The following is a 20748-nucleotide window of genomic DNA, read 5'->3' as shown; positions in this document are numbered from 1 at the left end:
GGAACAAAGACTTTTAAATGATTAGGTACAGTAGATGCCAGACGCCTGGCCGTATCCAGCAGCTGTAATCTTGTATCACCTGTGTACTGTGCTAAAGCTATGTGAATGGAGTTGGGTGTGCTTTGTCAACACTGACCATGTCAACATGATTAAAATGCCGACAAAATGTTCTTGGTGGTGCAGCGATCACTTACCTGGTGGCTCAGTTGCTGTCTTCTGGGCCTGGCGGTCAGGTGATGATGAGTGACGGCAGACATCCAATGGTATGTAATGCCTAACCTCTCCTCCACCAAGCGCCTAACCCTCCTCGCCTGCAGCCTAATCCTCCTCTCCTTCAGCCTAAACCTCCAATCCTATAGCCTAACCCTAACCTCCCCTTCTGCAGCCTTCCCCCTAACCTTCCCCTTCTACAGCCTTCCCCCAGACCTTACCCTCCTATAGTCTACCCCTAACCCTCATCTCCTGAACCTTCCCCCTAACCCTCCTGTAGCCTACCCCTAACCCTCCTCTCCTGCAACCTAACCCTCCCTACACCTACCCCTCCCCTCCTGTAGCTTACCCCTAACCCTCCTGTCCTGCAACCTAACCCTCCCCTCCTGCAGCCTATACTTAACCCTCCTCTCCTGTGGCCTACCCCTAACCCTCCTGTCCTGCATCCTAACCCTCCCCTCCTGTAGCCTACACCTAAACTTCCTCTCCTGTAGCCTACCCCTAAGCTCCTCTCCTGCAACCTAACCCTCCCCTCCAGTAGCCTACCCCTAACCCTCCTCTCCTGCATCCTAACCCTCCCCTCCTGTAGCCTACACCTAAGCTCCTCTCCTGCAACCTAACCCTCCCCTCCTGTAGCCTACACCTAAGCTCCTCTCCTGCAACCTAACCCTCCCCTCCTGTAGCCTACTCCTAACCCTCCTCTCTTGCAATCTAGCCCTCCCCTCTTATAGCCTACACCTAACCCTCCCCTCCTGTAGCCTACACCTAACCCTCCCCTCCTGTAGCCTACTCCTAACCCTCCTCTCTTGCAATCTAGCCCTCCCCTCTTATAGCCTACACCTAACCATCCCCTCCTGTAGCCTACACCTAACCCTCCCCTCCTGTAGCCTACACCTAACCCTCCCCTCCTGTAGCCTACACCTAACTCTCCCCCTCTGTAGCCTACACCTAACCCTCACCTCCTGTAGCCTACCCCCTAACCCTCCTCTCCTGCAGCCTTCCCCCTAACCATCCTGTAGCCTACCCCTAACCCTCCACTCCTGCAACCTAACCCTCCCCTCTTGTAGGCTAAGCCTCCCCTCCTGTAGCCTTCCCCTAACCCTCATGCAGCCTAACCTGAATGTCTGCTTAAATGCTGACATTTCAGATGTTGACATTTTGAACATGACTGTTGACGTTATGACTGCACCTCATATGAATGATAATGCATTGCTGCATCGCTTTGGCACTGGTGTTTGGTTCCTGTACAATCTGTGAGTAGGTTCTGTGTTCTCCGCCTGGTTACTTGTGTTTCCCCTGATGGTGCAATGACCTACTGGCAGTTTATTTGGTTTATGAGCACATTCAGCCCTGTGATAGATTAGAACAGTTTTGGACCTCACAGCAACAGCTGGGCCTCCCTTTCCTTACCAGAAACTCTTACTGCAATTGTTGCACAGGATGGCTCTATTATTTATGTCTCCTTCATCGGGTACAGCGGCAGAGGCTTATTAACATCTGGGGGAACCAGATGCAGCCATCCTGCCCCTCCCCTTAGCTTTTGCTGGTTGGTGCCATCTTCTGTGTGATATATTTGGGCAGTAGCGCATTCACAGAAGGCAGAAGGGCTCTTGCATGGTGCCAGAGTGTTAACTCTCCCCATCTTTCACAATAAGTCACACAAAAGATGGCGCCTTCGGCAAAAAGGCAGAGGGGGGACCCTCTGCAGACATATCATTCTGGGTGCAGGGCATACCTTGACTCCGCACACCCTGTACCTATTGCGGATTACACCCATTGTTCAGAGAAGATAAGCCAGGTTTCCATGTAGCTGTCTCATGAGCAGGGTACTACCTACCCTTTCTTTTCATGTCTGCATTTACTTTACCAAAACTGTATGTACCAGGCCGGTACACATATGTCCTATTTTCCCATTTTCTGGTACTGCGGAAAGTTGTAAGGGGTCTATTTATGAAGCAGTGAAAAGAGTGGAGAAACAGACCAGTAGAGAAGTTGCCCATAGCAACCAATCAGCTTTGAAGGAAGCCTTTATCAAGTACATTCTGTAAAATATAAGCAAGATGCTGATTGGTTGCCATGTACAACTTCTCCACTGGTGTGTTTCTCCACTGTTTTCACTGCTTCATGAATAGACCCCAAAGGGGGACATGTACTAAGCAGTGATAAAAGTGGAGAAGTGAGCCAGTAGAGAAGTTGCCCATGGCAACCTATCAACTGCTCTGTATACTTTTATAGTATGCAAATTATAAATGTTACGTCAGTGCTGATTGGTTGCATGGGCAACTTCTCCACTGGCTCACTTCTCCACTTTTATCACTGCTTAGTACATGTCCCGCTAAGTTTGAAATCGACGTTCATGATAACGTAGCTTCTGTTGCGCTCAGTACAGCCCCCGACTTAAAATTACGTGAGGGATCGCAGCAGAGGGACATCCTGCATCGCTATTGGCCATGAGACAGCTATGCCAGTCGTAACTCTACCACAGTGCTGCGTAACTGAATTATACTTAGCCTGGCCTACACCTCCTAGCTACTAAGCTCACTGCACTGGAGAAAAGTTATTCCGATTTCATGCGATCATTTTTTTTTTCTGTGCGTTTTTTTTATTTTTTTTATTTTAAATTTTGTTATTGCAACTTTATAACTATGCATTGCTAAAGTGGTGTTCCCCTGAGAAGCACACGTCGCCTTGGGATTTTCTGTATCAGCATTTTTAAAACCCAGCACTGAACTGCAGGGACGGCTCCGACTGATGGATGAGTGCGACAGCTGGGACTGTCGCTACGCAGTCTGTAAGAGAAGGAGAGGATCCAAGGGACATCTTTCTCACCTGCTCGGCAGCCGTGGCCGCTGCCACGGGACATGTAGACGGAGCTTTGCAGCTGGTAATGTGTGGTGTTGCAGGAGCATCCATGGAGTAATAAATTATGAAATATTCTCTACAGTCCTGTGTAGTGTGGTGGTGACATATAAATAATTCCGTAATATTCCAAATGTTTCAAGGCACAAGCTGAAATGGTTCCTGAAATTTACTGTTTTCTTTTTTAGTAAATTTCCAGGCTCAGTTCTCATGATTTATTGGATCAGCATACAAAATGGCTGCCTCCACTCACTTCAGTATTGTTTTTTAGGTGTCACTCTGATTTGACACACTATTTCCATGGTCTCAAGAATTTTATAGGGTTCCTTTTTTCCACTGGTAATGTAGTACAGAGTGATACCTTCTACTGGGCAACTAAGCAAACTCTGGCCTTACTGTTAGGGGTAGTTGTGGAGGCTGTTATAAAAACCAGTGAAGAGATGGCCCCTGGCACTCAAAGATTGTTTGCTGACATTTGTCCATGTAACATCCATAAGCCTTCGAAGCACACTGTGAAAGCATCAGAAAGGACCATATTTAAAATTGGTGATTGATTTATTTAACTAGATTTAACTGATTTGGTGACTGATTTAACTGGTTGTGAGGCGCTACATCTCTCGGGTAAGGGGTGAGAATGCCCATTGGCTGCTGCCTCTGTTCCGGTCGTGGGTCTCTAACTGAATAGTTCCGAGCACTTTACTTGGAGGAGATAGGGTGTGACACGACCTGTGTCTGATTGCATCTGCCTATTAGGGTGGCTGGGGCTGGTTAATTATGATTTAAGAATGATGTGGGTTACGCTGGGTACATACTATATAATCTACTGTGTGATATATTGTTCTGACGCGTATTTGAACGATATGCATACCCTCCAACATTTTACACATAAAAATCGGTACAAATTAGAAAAGGGGGCAGGGTCATGGGTAAAGGGGGCGTGGCCACACCCCTTTTCCTATACTTTCAAATAGAAGTTTGGAGAGCCAAAAATCGGTACAGACCATAAAAAAAGGTACTGTACCTATTAAAAAGGAGGGTATGCGATATGTTGTACACATCATATAGTGTGTACTCCTCATCCGTCGTTCCCAGCCGTCGTTCATTCCACGGCTGATGCAGTGTTACATACAGTACCGCATGTAACAATACATTGCTCCATCGTACAGTGGATTGCGTAGTGTGATGTATCGTTACATCGCATTGCTGCGTTGCACCGTTGGAAGGCGTGTACGCACCTTTTAGAGTAGTTTTTATAATTGTTTATATGTTATTTATAAATGGAAGAAAAAAAAACCTTTTATCTGGTTAATACGTAAAATCGAAAAAGAATTGTGATGGGGAAATGCAGCTTTACCATCTTATTTCTGGTGTCTCCAGTTGGATGTGAAATTAAAGTCTTTGCTCTGCCGCTGTAATTCCTATGGCTGGTGCTATCCTGTGGATATAAGCAGGTGTCACGGCGGTATCACTCGTCGCTGCCAGGCCAGCTGTGCTCCTGATTAGCTACAAGACATGAGACGGTTACTGGTGGGAATATCATCCCACTGTATTATTGTATCTGTCATGATAACAGTATGGGGCAGTAAATTCCACAGCACTCCTTGCCTATATTTATCCTATCTTATACAGCGCTTGAAGTGTTTCCCTTTTCTTTCTTCATTTGCAGATCCTATATGGGGGGAAAAAATGTTTTAAACTTGTTAATGTTCTGTGAATCAGTGAAAATGTCTTTGCTGTTTTTAAGACAAATGCAAGTGTATATAATGAAACAATAATCCGAGACCTCAGTTGAACCAATCTTCATCGGAATGGGGCCTTTTCCATTTACTAGGAACTAAGGGGGACATTTACTAAGCAGTGATAAGAGTGGAGAAGTGAGCCAGTGGAGAAGTTGCCCATGGCAACCAATCAGCACTGAAGTAACTTCTATAATTTGCATACTATAAAATGATACAGAGCTGATGATTGTTTGATGGGGAAATTTCTCCACTGGCTCACTTCTCCGCTCTTATCACTCCTTAGTAAATGTCCCCCTCTGGGCCTTATTCAGTAAGGATTACAAATTCTGCTTATTAGCAGAATTTGCAATCCTTTTGTTCACATGCTGGGGGCCGCCCATTGCAGGGCAAGGCCGCCCAGCATGCTGCCAGTCGCCACCCCCCTGCGACCACGCTGAAATTGCGGTCGCACCGCAATTTCAGCGTGATCACAGAAAGTAGGGAAGCCTACTGCCGGTGCAGCCTGGCTGCGTCGGCAGGAGGCCTGCAGCCATCTTTTTGATCACATCGGCTGAGTGTAATGTCACGCAGCCGCCCGCTCACGCCCACGCCACGCCCCCAGTTCGTCTGCCGTCGCCTCAGTTTCCCAGATGCCAGCCCCACAACACTCCATCTCCGCCTAGGAAACGGAGCATTGCTGAGCCCCTCCCGCCCCGCGAACGCCTCTGCCTGATTGACAGGCAGAGGTGTTCGCGGGGCGAGTGGGGGGCGACGTCTAAGCAGTTTTGGGGTGGAGTCAGGGGAAACAGGGGCCTGACAGCGGCGTTTTAGGGGCAGCTGTGTGTTGTCACACGCATCCGCTCCGATCTAAAAAATGGCGCGACTCCTGCCGGCACAGCTTGGCTTCCCTAGTTTCTGCGACCATGCTCTGATTGCATTGCAGTCGCAATTAGAGCGTGATCGCAGTGGGTGGGCGACAGGTTGCATGCTGGGCGGCCTTGCCCTGTGATGGGCGGACTCCAGCATGCGATTGAAAGGATGGCAGAGCCTGCCAAAATGCAGAATCTGCAATCCTTACTGGATTAGGCCTTAAGTAAGCAAAATAGAAGCCAAGATCAATGCCACATGTTTAAATATGTTCTATCAAATTGAGAATCTAGAACCATCAAATGGCGCCACAATAGATCAGATTCAAGGACGTTTTATATAAACTATAAATGTGTGCAGCTACATTTGTGCTAGATCAGGATGGCAGCTCTGGGCCACTTAGGACACATGTGACGCGTTTCAATGCCTATCTACCTACCAGTGATCGCATTGAGCGGAAAAAAAAGTGGGTCCCAGGGATCCCTCACTTGGGGTCCTACTCCACTTTTTCTGGGTCCCATTGCAATTTGTGCTTTTGAGCTACCCGTATGCCATCAGACCACCCCACATGCCCTACACATAGGCTACTATACACTTTGGGATGTCCCACCTTTTCAGTACTGACAATGCCGCAGCTCGGGTCACACCAGTAAGCTCTCCACTGTGCTGGAGGGGCACTGGGCAAAGAGGGGGGATGTACTGTAGGTCTCAGGCGGCGATCACACTGTACTGGGGGGCACTGGCCAGAGAGGGGGGATGTACTGTAGGTCTCAGGCGGCGATCACACTGTGCGCTGGTGGGTACTGGGCAGAGAGGGGGGACGTGCTGTAGGTCTTAGGCAGCGATCACACTGTGCGCTGGGGAGCACTGGGCAGAGAGGGGGACGTACTGTAGGTCTCAGGCGGCGATCACACTGTACTGGGGGGCACTGGGCAGAGAGGGAGGATTTACTGCAGGTCTCAGGCGGCGATCACACTGTGTGCTGGGGGGCACTGGGCAGAGAGGGGGGACGTTCTGTAGGTCTCAGGTGGCGATCACACTGTACTGGGGGGCACTGGGCAGAGAGGAGGGATGTGCTGTAGGTCTCAGGCGGTGATCACACTGTGCTGGGGGCACTGGGCAGAGAGGGGGGATGTACTGAAGGTCTCAGGCGGTGATCACACTGCGCTGGGAGGCACTGGGCAGAGAGGAGGGATGTACTGTAGGTCTCAGGCGGTGATCACACTGTGCGCTGGTGGGTACTGGGCAGAGAGGGGGGACGTGCTGTAGGTCTCAGGTGGCGATCACACTGTGCGCTGGGGAGCACTGGGCAGAGAGGGGAGGACGTGCTGTAGGTCTCAGGTGGCGATCACACTGTGCGCTGGGGAGCACTGGGCAGAGAGGGGAGGACGTGCTGTAGGTCTCAGGCAGTGATCACACTGTGTGCTGGGGGGCACTGGGCAGAGAGGGGGGACTCAGGCGGCGATCACACTGTGTGCTGGGGGGCACTGGGCAGAGAGGAGGGATGTACTGTAGGTCTCAGGCGGCGATCACACTGTGTGCTGGGGGGCACTGGCCAGAGAGGGGGGATGTACTGTAGGTCTCAGGCGGTGATCACACTGTACTGGTGGGCACTGGGCAGAGAGGAGGGATGTACTGAAGGTCTCAGGCAGCGATCACACTGTGCTGGGGAGCACTGGGCAGAGAGGGGGACGTACTGTAGGTCTCAGGCGGCGATCACACTGTACTGGGGGGCACTGGGCAGAGAGGGAGGATTTACTGTAGGTCTCAGGCGGCGATCACACTGTGCTGGGGGGCACTGGGCAGAGAGGGGGGACGTTCTGTAGGTCTCAGGCGGTGATCACACTGTGCTGGGGGGCACTGGGCAGAGAGGGGGGACGTTCTGTAGGTCTCAGGTGGCGATCACACTGTGCTGGGGGCACTGGGCAGAGAGGGGGGATGTACTGAAGGTCTCAGGCGGTGATCACACTGCGCTGGGAGGCACTGGGCAGAGAGGAGGGATGTACTGTAGGTCTCAGGCGGTGATCACACTGTGCGCTGGTGGGTACTGGGCAGAGAGGGGGGACGTGCTGTAGGTCTCAGGTGGCGATCACACTGTGCGCTGGGGAGCACTGGGCAGAGAGGGGAGGACGTGCTGTAGGTCTCAGGCAGTGATCACACTGTGTGCTGGGGGGCACTGGGCAGAGAGGGGGGACTCAGGCGGCGATCACACTGTGTGCTGAGGGGTACTGGGCAGAGAGGGGGGACGTGCTGTAGGTCTCAGGAGGCGATCACACTGTGTGCTGGGGGGCACTGGGCAGAGAGGAGGGATGTACTGTAGGTCTCAGGCGGCGATCACACTGTGTGCTGGGGGGCACTGGCCAGAGAGGGGGGATGTACTGTAGGTCTCAGGCGGTGATCACACTGTACTGGTGGGCACTGGGCAGAGAGGAGGGATGTACTGTAGGTCTCAGGTGGCGATCACACTGTGTGCTGGGGAGCACTGGGCAGAGAGGGGGGACGTTCTGTAGGTCTCAGGCGGCGATCACACTGTGCTGGGGGGCACTGGGCAGAGAGGGGGGATGTACTGTAGGTCTCAGGCGGCGATCACACTGCGCTGGGAGGCACTGGGCAGAGAGGGGGGATGTACTGTAGGTCTCAGGCGGTGCTCACACTGGCGCTGGTGGGTACTGGGCAGAGAGGAGGGATGTACTGTAGGTCTCAGGCGGCGATCACACTGTGCGTTGGTGGGTACTGGGCAGAGAGGGGGGACGTTCTGTAGGTCTCAGGCGGCGATCACACTGTGTTGGGGGGCACTGGGCAGAGAGGAGGGATGTACTGTAGGTCTCAGGCGGTGATCACACTGTGCGCTGGTGGGTACTGGGCAGAGAGGGGGGACGTTCTGTAGGTCTCAGGCGGCGATCACACTGTGCGTTGGTGGGCAGTGAGCAGAGAGGGGAGGATGTACTGTAGGTCTCAGGTGTGCTGGGGGGCACTGAGCAGAAATGAGGGACGTACTCTAGGTCTCGAATCGGTGGCGATTGGATAAGGACATCGCTGCCGGCAGTGAGAGAGAGACTGAGAATTGGCCTCTCTTTCTCTTGGTTATTGGCTGCACAATGCGTCCTGTAGAACCCACTAATTTATAAAAACGGGGTCCCAAAATGCCTGTAGTGCATAAAAACGCGCTATAGGTCATATTTTGTGATCGCTGTCTACTATAACCTCCAAAGTGCTCCATATAAAAGTACATAGGGGGTCATTCCGAGTTGTTTGCTCGCTAGCAGTTTTTAGCAGCCGTGCAAACGCTAAGCGGCCTCCCACTGGGAGTGTATTTTAGCTTAGCAGAAGTGCGAACGAAAGGATCGTAGAGCTGCTAAAAAAAAAAAATTGTGCAGTTTTAGAGTAGCTACAGACCTACTCAGCGCTTGCGATCTCTGTTCAGTTCCGGATTTGACGTCACAAAAGCACGCCCTGCGTTCGGCCAGCCACACCTGCGTTTTTCTTGGCACGCCTGCGTTTTTTCGAGCACTCCCTGAAAACGGTCAGTTGACACCCAGAAACGCCCACTTCCTGTCAATCACTCTGCGGCGGCCATTGCGACTGAAAAGCTCCGCTAGACCTTAAAAAAATACATCGCCCGTTGTGAAAGTACGTGGCGCGTGCGCACTGCGCTGCATACGCATGCGCAGAACTGCCGTTTTTTTTTACTTAATCGCAGCGCACATTTTCAGCTAGAGATCAACTCGGATTGACCGCCATAGTTTCCGTCTTCATCTATTGCTGGTGCTGATGAGTCTTTCCAGCTATTCTGCACCCAGGACAGGGGGGTGCGGAAGTTCCCAAACTCTGCTTCATATACAATCCATGTTTTATTGGTCTAATGTCTCCCGGCAGTTAATGTGCAGGAGCTTTCTTTGATGTGCCTTCCACCGCTTATCCCTCAACTTTGATATCCCTGTATTAACAACAAGTATATTCTATATAAACAGACCCACAGGAGAACAGAACGCGCCAGCTCTACTATGTGAAGGGTGCATGGCAAATAAGGGAATTGCAGATCAAGCCTCTGTAGACCAGGTGCCAGCACACAAATGCAAAACAAAATGTCCAGAAGGGTCGTTGAACTACCGCCCTTCTCTCCGTGCAAACAGGTGATTATGGGAGTTTTTTTCTTAATAGATTGTTTTGCAGATTGCTGTGTGCTGGCACCTCCTTTGTTTTTTTTAAACAAAACTTTTTATTTTTTTCCCCCAGTTTGACCTCACGCATTACGATCCGTACGCATGCGCATTCGTTTGATAATCGCCCGCTGTGCAATTTCGCACAACAGTGATCAGGTCTGAATTGCGCTCTAAGGGGGTAATTCAGACCTGATCGTAGCATCAAATTTGTTAGCAGTTGGGCAAAACCATGTGCACTGCAGGGGGGACAGATATAACATGTGCAGAGAGAGTTAGATTTGGGTGGGGTGTGTTCAAACTGAAATATAAATTGCAGTGTAAGAATAAAGCAGCCAGTATTTACCCTGCACAGAAACAAAATAACCCACCCAAATCTAACTCTCTCTGCAAATGTTATATCTGCCCCCCCCCCCCCCCCCCCCTGCAGTGCACATGGTTTTACCCAATTGCTAACAAACTTGCTGCTGCGATCAACTCAGAATTACCCCCATGTGCACTGCAGGGGGGGGCAGATATGACATGTGCAGAGAGAGTTAGATTTGGATGGGTTATTTTGTTTCTGTGCAGGGTAAATATTGGCTGCTTTATTTTTACACTGCAATTTAGATTTCAGTTTGAACACACCCCACCCAATTCTCTCTCTGCACATGTTACATTTGCAACCCCTGCAGTACACATGGGGCCTAATTCAGACCTGGTCGCACGCAGGCTATTTTTTGCACTGCTGCGACCAGGTAATCGCCGCCTACAGGGGTGGGGGTAAGTGCTTTGCAGGGGTGTGATCGGATGTGCAGTGAGCTGCACAAACAAAAGTTTGTGCAGTTTCTGCACAGCCCAGGACTTACTCAGCCGCTGCGACGATCCGGGCCGGCGGTGACGTCACAAATCCTCCTCCGGAACAGCTGGACACGCCTGCGCTTGACCGGACACTCCTTCAAAACGGCGAGTTACCGCCCAGGAACGCCTTCTGCCTGTCAATCTTCTAGCGATCGCCAGTGCGATCGCTTTTTCCGTTAGCTTCGTCGCTGCCCGGCGATCCCCGTTGCCGGCCAGCGACGCGCCTGCGCGTTGCAGGTCGCACGCATGCGCAGTTTATACCAAATCGCACGGCTGCGAAAAAAGGCAGAGTGTGATCGGGTCTGAATAACCCCCATGGTTTTGCCCAACTGCTAACAAATTTGCTGCTACAATCAGGTCTGAATTACGCCCTTAGGCCCTCATTCCGAGTTGTTCGCTCGCTAGCTACTTTTAGCAGCATTGCACACGCTAGGCTGCCGCCCTCTGGGAGTGTATCTTAGCTTAGCAGAATTGCTAACGAAAGATTAGCAATTCTGCTATTGGGGGTAATTCCAAGTTGATCGCAGCAGGACATTTTTTAGCAGTTGGGCAAAACCATGTGCACTGCAGGGGAGGCAGATATAACATGTGCAGAAAGAGTTTGATTTGGGTGGGTTATTTTATTTCTGTGCAGGGTAAATACTGGCTGCTTTATTTTTACACTGCAAATTAGATTGCAGATTGAACACACCACACCCAAATCTAACTCTCTCTGCACATGTTATATCTGTCTCCCCTGCAGTGCACATGGGGGGTCATTCCGAGTTGTTCGTTCGTTATATTTTTCTCGCAACGGAGCGATTAGTCGCTAATGCGCATGCGCAATGTCCGCAGTGCGACTGCGCCAAGTAAATTTGCTATGCAGTTAGGTATTTTACTCACGGCATTACGAGGTTTTTTCTTCGTTCTGGTGATCGTAATGTGATTGACAGGAAGTGGGTGTTTCTGGGCGGAAACTGGACGTTTTATGGGTGTGTGCGAAAAAACGCTACCGTTTCTGGGAAAAACGCGGGAGTGGCTGGAGAAATGGAGGAGTGTCTGGCCGAACGCTGGGTGTGTTTGTGACGTCAAACCAGGAACGACAAGCAGTGAACTGATCGCAGTTGCCGAGTAAGTGTGGAGCTACTCAGAAACTGCTAAGAAGTGTCTATTCGCAATTTTGCGAATCTTTCGTTCGCAATTTTGATAAGCTAAGATTCACTCCCAGTAGGCGGCGGCTTAGCGTGTGCAAAGCTGCTAAAAGCAGCATGCGAGCGAACAACTCGGAATGAGGGCCATGGGGCCTAATTCTGAGTTGATCGCAGCAGCAACTTTATTAGCAGTTGGGCAAAACCATGTGCACTGCAGGGGGGACAGATATAATATTTGTAGAGAGAGTTAGATTTGGGTGGGATGTATTCAAACTGAAATCTAAATTGCAGTGTAAAAATAAAGCAGCCAATTTTTACCCTACACAGAAACAAAATAACCCACCCAAATCTAACTCTCTCTGCACATGTTATATCTGCCCCCCCCCCCTGCAGTGCACATGGTTTTGCCCAACTGCTAAAAAAAAATCCTGCTGCGATCAACTTGGAATTACCCCCATTAATAGCAGAATTGCTAACAAAAGATTAGCAATTCTGCTATTAAGTATTTCCTTGCAGTTTCTGAGGAGCTCCAGACCTACTCCTAGACTGCGATCACCTCAGTCCGTTTAGTTCCTGCGTCCGGCCAGCCACTCCCCCGTTTCTCCAGCCACTCCTGCGTTTTTACCTGGCACGCCTGCGTTTTTTAGCACACTCCCTGAAAACGGCCAGTTTCCGCCCAGAAACACCCACTTCCTGTCAATCACACTACGATCAGCAGAGCGATTGAAAAGCTTTGTTCGCCCATGAATAAAATAGCATAGTTTTGTGTAAAATTGCTTAGCGCGTGCGCCCTGCGGTGCATACGCATGCGCAGAACTGCCGGATTTTAGCCTATTAGCAATTCTGCTAAAAATAGCAGCGAGCGAACAATTTGGAATGACCACCTTAGTCAGCCCTTTGTCAGGCACATTTGTAAGGTGTGTAATTCTAAAAAGCCTCACTTATTCCAAATTGGCAGTCTATCAGTTTTTAGCCATAATTTATCTAGTACATTCTACAAATGTTAGCTAGCACCTTATTGGTTGCTATCTCACTGTGGTATGCAGGTATTCCAAAATAGGGAAAACCCCCAAATACTTCTGCTCCCAAGCATTTTGGATATGGGTGACAGCCTGTATCTCAAATTTTGTACACACGTTCCATAAATGTGGAAGCCGTGGTTCCATTAAAGCAATTCAGCACTACTGGGAAGAAGCTGAAGCCACTCTGTCAAGTATCTCCTCTATGGACTCCCCTGCTTCCTACTAGCCTCGCCCTATGATCCCCCTTTTTTCTCTTTAACTCCCTTTCAAATCACATATGTGACCTATGCACCTGGATACCATGACCTATGCTCATCTGCCGCTTTTTTCCTCCTGTTCTTCTAGAACCAAATCACTCCTGTTATAGGAGATGCCCTGGTCTCTGTATTTGATGTAAGGATGGCCATAGACCATCGATGGTTAATAGTTTTCCATTGATGGGGAGATGCAATGGTGTTTTTTGTTTGTTTTTTTGCTTCTTTTTCTGACTCCGGGGCACGGAGCCTAGCACACATCCCCGATAGGACCTGCAAAGTCCCGCCACCACATCTGATAGACCTGCTGCCCTCTGATTAATTGAGCAGGGTGACCATTGTATGAGGGCATGGGGGTCTGTCATTGTGCTCATGTACAGCATCGCACAAATTAGCAAGTTGGGCTAGAGACTGCATTGCCATCAGCCCATAGAAGCTGGTAAGGACTGCTGTAATTGCAGGGGAGTGGCCTCCCATGGTATGTGCTGTCACAGTCCCAGGTGGAGAAAACTCCTCCCCCTGGGACTGCCTGTCTGGCTGTGATTAGCAGGGAGTGCTTCCAATGGGAAGTCGTTGTCACTGCTAGGCAGTCCCTGCAGGTAGCACATTATACTGGGGGGCAGCAGTCCTGCAGGCACTAGGAAAAATCTGCCACTATAGGAAGTACAGCTGTGGAACTGCAATTGCCAGCAAGCCCTGATAGGTATTGACTGCTTTAAGGGTAACCGTCCAGGCATTTACTGTTTTGATATATCTGTTTTTTTCTTTCTGTTTTAGCAAGCAAATATATGTGCTTATGTTTGTCACCATTATCAACATGTATGTATGTATGTATGTACAGTATGTATGTATTTCACACCAGGCCTTCTGAGTCGCAACAGACACCCCTAGTAGGTATACCTGGGGATACCGCCCAACGCCACACTATAGGGGTATCCAATTATACGCAGTAATCTACTGCATGACTTACGGTGTGAGCTGAGATCGCTGCAGGACAAACACACATCCACGTGCTAGCCTGTGTGTGAGCTGAGAGCGCCGCAGGACAAACACACCTCCACGTGCTAGCCTGTGTGTGAGCTGAGAGCGCCGCAGAACAAACACGCCTGCACGTGCTAGCCCGTGTGTGAGCTGAGAGCGCCAAAAGACAGTATCCAGATCTTCATCTACTTATCACTTCCAATAAAGTACGGGGGTAGAGTAAGCACAGCATGCTGGGGTGACTGTGGGCGGCTGCCTGGTGCCAGCTGTTGAGTCGTGCATCACTCATCTAGCCGATGTGGTGACTGTTACACAGCGAGGTGGGGTTACGGGGGAGCTGTCTGTATTGCTCATCCATCATCACGGGTTTGTTGAGACAAAACACCTTATTAGTTAATGTCTGTCCCCCGGAGATGAGGCAGAGCAGAGCTACAGAGCGATGGAGAAAAAGACGTATTATGTTACTTTCTGCATTACAGCTTTTGGCTGTCGCTCTCATAAAGATAAAATTATAGTGTTATGCAGGAATCTTAGCTGCCCACGCTATGGGTAGATGGGTACAGTGCAGTGAACCAAATATTCATGTCAGTGCGGCTTTTTCGTACTAGAAGCAAGTGGCATTGATGAGGTATAGGACACAGTGGGTGAGGTGTATCAAACCTTGATGAGAGATAATGTGGAGAGGTTACTCAAGCACCCAATCAGCTACTGACTGTCCATTATCTAGCGCAGGGTTTTAAATGACAGTAATATGCTGATTGGTTGTTGCTTTGAGCGGGATGCAGTCATTATCCCAGTAGTCAGGATCCCGACGGATCCCAGAGGTATGTACGGGGGGGTCATGGTTAGACACTAGGGGCAGGGTTAGAGTTAGAGGGAGGTTAGAGTTAGGCTGCAGGGGTGGGGGAGGTTAGGGTTAGGTTGCAGGAGGTCAGGGATAGGATTCAGAGGGGGTGCAATTAGGATAAGGCTGCAGGCCACCGCACCCCACACCCACCCCATAAATAATTACATATATGTCTGGGTCTGAATGCCCAGTGTAAGGCCACATGATAATGGCTCCTACAGCATCTGAGAACCATCTTACCTGGAGACGGGTGTAGTACGGCTGACCGGCGGTCAGCTTACCGACGCCGGGATCCCGGCAGCATACCGACGCCGGGATCCCGGCGGGGAGGAGCGACTGCAGCAAGCCCCTTGCGGGCTCGCTGCGCTTGCCATGCTGCGGGCTCGGTGGCGACCTGCAGTCGCCACGGGTTCTATTCCCACTCTATGGGTGTCGTGGACACCCACGAGTGGAAATAGTCCCTGTTGGTCGGCATGCCGACCATCGGGACAGTGACCCGTCGGGCTGGTGGAGGAGGTCATGTGACTGTCGGTCAGCTGACCGGCGGTCACATGAATACCACCCCCTGGAGACACCCCTAACTTCTCCAATGGCAGCCTAATCCTCCCCTCCCGCAGGCTAACCCTAATCCTCCCCTCCTGCAGCCAAACCCTAACCCTGCCCTCCCACAGCCTAACCCCAACCCTCTCCTCCCGCAGCCTAACCCTAACCTCCCCTCCTGCAGCCTTACCCTAATCCTCCCTTCTTGCAGCCTAACCCTCCTACCGCAGCCTAACCTTCTTTTTTTTTTTTTTTGTCATCTTTTAAATGTAAACCATTTTAGGAAGCTTATTGTTACAGATGCGCCCTCATTTATCTAGCCTCAATACACCACGCAACGTAAGATATGTGGCACAGGTAAGCCGCCAGGTCCTGTGCAGCTCCAATTTTTGCAGAAAATGCATCTTAGTGGCAATGCGATATGGCTAGCACGCATCGGGAGACTGGTTTGATTAATTTGATATATGACACATGTATATCCCTGTGTGACTGAGGGGGAGATGTACTAAGCAGTGAAAAGAGTGGAGAAATGAGTGTAGTAGTTGCCCATGGCAACCAATCAGCTGCTCTGTATAATTTCATAGTATGCTCATTTTAAATGTTAAATTACTTCAATGCTGATTGCCAAGGGCAATTTCTCCACTGGCTCACTTCTCTGCTCTTTTCACTGCTTAATACAACTCCCCCTAAGTCTGTATACAAAGCACATTGGAACTTGCATGGAAACAAGCTGTGGTACCGCAGCATTTTGTATACAGATTCAGAGACTCAGTCACACACAGATACACAAGTGTTGCATCACTTTGCACATTTTGGTGAAAAGATTCCCTGACTCTGTCAGAGTCTCACGGGACTTGGCACACCACGAGGGGCTGTTTAGCGTGACTGCAGCACTGATGTATGAGGACACATCTGTAATTATCCTGAGTTTGTGAGTGGACAACAAAACTCGTTGCGTGCCGCTGATCTGACCGGAGAGCAAATGTTTGTGCAGGTAGCGCGCCGTTCGGTACCCCCTGGATACTTTGAATGGGCTGTTTTGGTGAATTTCCTGGACGGAAAGTTCAAGGTCTGTTATTCAGGAAGATGTCTGGCTTACCTCCCAGGAGCGACTGCCAAACTTGCTGGCTGTACTGAAGGGAAGACGAACTGTTTAGCTGAGCTACCGTTCCTCAGTGTTTTGCCATTGGTGCAGTGTGAACGGATGATAGGAGCCAGAGGAGACGGAAAGTCTGACATAGCAGCAGTGATGAATATTGCAGTGTCTCCCAACGTAAACCTAGCAGCGACCGAGATGTGATTCAGCTACCTTTTCTGATAAAGAGGTATACTGATTCATTGTGCCTAGACGTGCTCTGTCTATATAAGCTCCCACCTTTTCAGGAGTCACTGCAGTGCAGCAGCTCGGAGTTTTGGAGGGCGTATACAGGCAGTGTAGCCATGGATTTTCCTGTATAATGCATTAAAAATAACTAAAAGTTTGCTATAAAATATACATTCTATGGCTGACAATGAAATATGAGTGTACAGGCTGAGGATGTATCAGGGTTTATGTACACACCAGCAGATGCCTTACAACTATGGGGGTCATTCCGAGTTGATCATAGCTGTGCTAAATTTAGCACAGCTACGATCATTCACACTGACATGCGGGGGGACGCCCTGAACAGGGCTATCCCGCCCCGCATGTCAGTGCCGGCCCCCCCGCAGAGTGCAAAGGCATCGTACAGCGGCGATGCCTTTGCACTTCAAGAGTAGCTCCCGGCCAGCGCAGCTTTAGCGTGCTGGCCGGGAGCTATTCATCGCTCCCCGGCCCGCAGCGGCTGCGTGTGGCATCATGCAGCCGCTGCGGCCCGCCCCCCCTGCGTTGGCCGGACTGCTCCCACGAAACGGCAGCCAAATGCCGCCGTTCCGCCCCCTCCCGCCCAGCGACCGCTTCCCTGCTACGGCCTTCGTCCGTCTGGCATGCGCCAGCGCATTACGTCGCTGGCGCTTGCGCAGTAGGGACCTGTTTGCTCTGCTGCGACAAAAAGCAGCGAGCGAACGGGTCAGAATGACCCCCTATGAACATCCCAGTTAATTAACCAGTGGTGTGGTTTTACTGAAGATAAAGCAGGTACAGCTGTACTCACTGTTATACACACTGTAAATGGAACAGAGCGGGGTGTCACACAGCTCATCAGCTGCTGGATGTATGTAGGTACTGGCTAGTGGTGCAGGATGCTGGAACAGCGTCTATATCACAGGTTTCACTGAAGCCAATTGGAAGTCTACTACCTCACACAGGTGGATATTTACTAAACCTTGGACGGAGATAAAGTTGATGGAGATAAAGTACCAGCCAATCAGCTCCTAACTGTAATTTTTCAAACCCTGAAATGGCAGTTAGGAGTCGACTGTCTGGGACGTTATCTCCGTTGACTTTATCTCCATCCACGGCTTAGTAAATAGACCCCACAGTCTCAAGGATCGCGCCGCACATGGTCCGTAGCCATCTTAGTACAGGGAATGAAGCTTCCCAGGAGGGTAACTCCACTTTGGACATAAGCTACAGTTAAACCGACAACTGGAAGCACCATCATTGCTCTTACTGTCGTTCCAGATCAGATTTTCTCCTATAAATGTGCCATAATATTCTAAACACAGACTCCACACAGAGTTAAGTGTTGCAGTTAGTGTCCCTCTCCAACCCCAGGAATGCTGCTTATCAGTTCACTAGTAACAAAGCAAATCACTGGGACATGAACCACATTTAATTTGTAAATAACCTGTAATGCGTCTAATAATATGTGGCCCCAAACATGCTTTTAGATGCCATCTGTAGGCGCTGCCTTATAGGGCGTATTGTGTCTCTGAAATATAAAGTCTTGATGATAGTTGCAGCTTGCTGCCCTGGTTTCTTACCCTATATAAATGTTTCTTTCAGGAATGCTGCAGAACGGAAAGAAGTTCGATTCATCCAGGGACAGAAATAAGCCTTTTAAATTCAGGTTAGGACGGCAGGAAGTGATCAAAGGATGGGATGACGGCATTGGGCAGGTATAGTACATGCTTTCTGTTACTGCGCAGCACGTGTGTGTGTGTGTGTGTGTGTGTGTGTGTGTGTGTGTGTGTGTGTGTGTGTGTGTGTGTTCTGCTTAGGAAGACTCTGCACAGTTCTGTTACATAGCTGGTTGGAATTGTTTGGGTGAAATCCCAGCAGACGGGATCCTGCTGTCTGTGTTCTGACAGTCAGAATCCTGACAGATCGAGGTAAGTATTTATACCCTAGCCCACCCTGCAGCCTAACCTTAAGCTCCCTCACCCCCCGCAGCCTCCCCCTCCCCCTAGTGCCATACCCTAACCCCAAGGCCAGTACTTACCGTCGGGATCCCACTTTCTGTGTTCTGTCAGGATCCCAACTGCCGGGATTCTGACCGCATCCCATCACAATACATAACAATATCACAAAGCAGCACATCATCAATGCTGCAAGGGCAAGTGAAGGTAGGTCGCTTAGCCCTGTCATTCTCTTCCATCATCCTTCCATCTGAATGCAAGCCTATAAACCTGTGGAGGTTTTCCTTTCCCTTAAAAGTAAATTTATAACTGGTCCTCATTCCGTCTGACATCTGAAACATGAATCCGAATGATTGAAGCAGCTTTGTAACCTTGGTTACATCAGAAAGAAGACCCCGCCCTTCACTGCACTAGATACTACACATTGGAGCAGATGTATTAACCTGGAGAAGGCATAAGGAAGTGATAAACCAGTGATAAGTGCAAGGTGATAAACGCACCAGCCAATCAGCTCCTGTTAATTTACAAATTTGAGCTGATTGGCTGGTGTACCTTGCACTTATCACTGGTTTACCACTTCCTTATGCCACCTCCAGGCTTAATACATCTGCCCCATAGAAACACAGAATGTGACGGCAGATAAGCGGTGAAATGAGCGACCTGCTAATCTAGGCCAATGTAGTACAAGCGATAGCGACGTGCGGGGCCGCACAATGCTATCGCTGTGGGGCATACACACGGAGAGATCCGTGCTTTCTAACCAGGTCAGATTAACCGGATCTCTCCGAGTGTACCCACCTTTAGAAAGGAATGCAGTTTAGTTTTTTTGTATTTAATGGGGATTAAGTGAATGAATAACAGGAGGAGTAACAATTACCCGGACACTGGGACCAGATTGTATATATAGAAAAGATAGGAAGAAATTAAAAATCTAATCCATCAAACGATTGGGGGAGAGATGTGTGCTGAGCGGTTCGCTCAGCACACATCTCTCCCCCCGCTCAGCACAGCGCGATGTGTGCTGAGCGTGCGGGGGAGACGGGGGCGCTCATTTCACCCAGCGGGGGCTGCGCTGCGCATCGCTATCACTGTGAGGGGTACACACGGAGTGATCACTGCTTAAAATCTAAGCAATCTAGTCAGATTGCTTAGATTTTAAGCAGCGATCGCTCCGTGAGTACCTCCCTTAAGTCTCCATAAGATAAATGTAATGGAAAATAAAAAAGCTTGGCGACTTCCTGCAGATAATGTCTATAGACCTTAACATGAGACTACGTGGCGATGAGCTGGTTATTACATTGTTAGGGCACGCTGTGAGGCTTCCTGTGCCTTCTGTGTTACACTAACAGCATTACACAGTGTATAACCAGTGTCTCAGTGCGCGTCGTCCACTGTCTCTGTTCTATATTTACCATCCTGTAAAAGGGGCGTGGCCTTGTGAGAGATCCTGTGTCATTGGGAATTTACAGTATATGATTGAAGGCTGAGGACATTATAGCAAACAGAGTAGATGCGCAACTTCCTTAAGGGGGAGATGTACTAAGCAGTGAAAAGAGTAGAGAAGTTGCCCATGGCAACCAATCAGCTGCTCTGTATAATTTTATAGTATGATTCTTGTAAATGTTACTTCAATGCTGATTGGTTGCCATGGACAACTTCTCCACTGGCTCACTTCTCCACTCTTTTTTCACTGCTTAGTATAGCTTCCCCTAAGTTTGCTGATAAGGGTTGGGTACAATATGCCGACATTGGCAACACTCCGCATATCTACATGTTGAATATGTCAACTGATGACCTGTCGGAATCCACAGTGTCATCACTGACATAATTTCATTAGTCAGAATGTCAACAGTATGTCAACCCGAAACAACCTAACCCTAATTCCATGTCTACAGTCACAATGTCAACATCTTGGACATTACGACATTGTGTGGGCGTCGACATATTATCTGTCGACATTTTAAACCTGTCGACCATACAAGCATGTCAAAATTCTGCTTTTGACACTTTGATTATCAACATTCGCTGGGGGGGAATTCAA

At 49.7% G+C, this 20748-nt stretch overlaps 1 protein-coding gene across 1 annotated transcript in view; it reads left to right on the top strand.

Annotated features, from left to right (window-relative positions):
- Window positions 1–18347: 18347 nt before the first annotated feature.
- The window catches only part of FKBP1B (FKBP prolyl isomerase 1B), a 41684-nt gene continuing 39283 nt past the window's right edge, over window positions 18348–20748 (top strand). Inside the window, exon 1 of the mRNA XM_063915286.1 lies at window positions 18348–18467. Coding sequence (XP_063771356.1) covers window positions 18357–18467 — 111 coding nt within the window. The 5' untranslated portion in view covers window positions 18348–18356. The remainder of the gene's footprint in view (window positions 18468–20748) is intronic.

The sequence above is a fragment of the Pseudophryne corroboree genome, chromosome 4 (assembly GCF_028390025.1).
Source record: "Pseudophryne corroboree isolate aPseCor3 chromosome 4, aPseCor3.hap2, whole genome shotgun sequence".
NCBI lineage: Eukaryota > Metazoa > Chordata > Amphibia > Anura > Myobatrachidae > Pseudophryne > Pseudophryne corroboree.
Note: the sequence above shows the minus strand (reverse complement) of the source record. Positions and strands in the feature narration are given on the sequence as shown.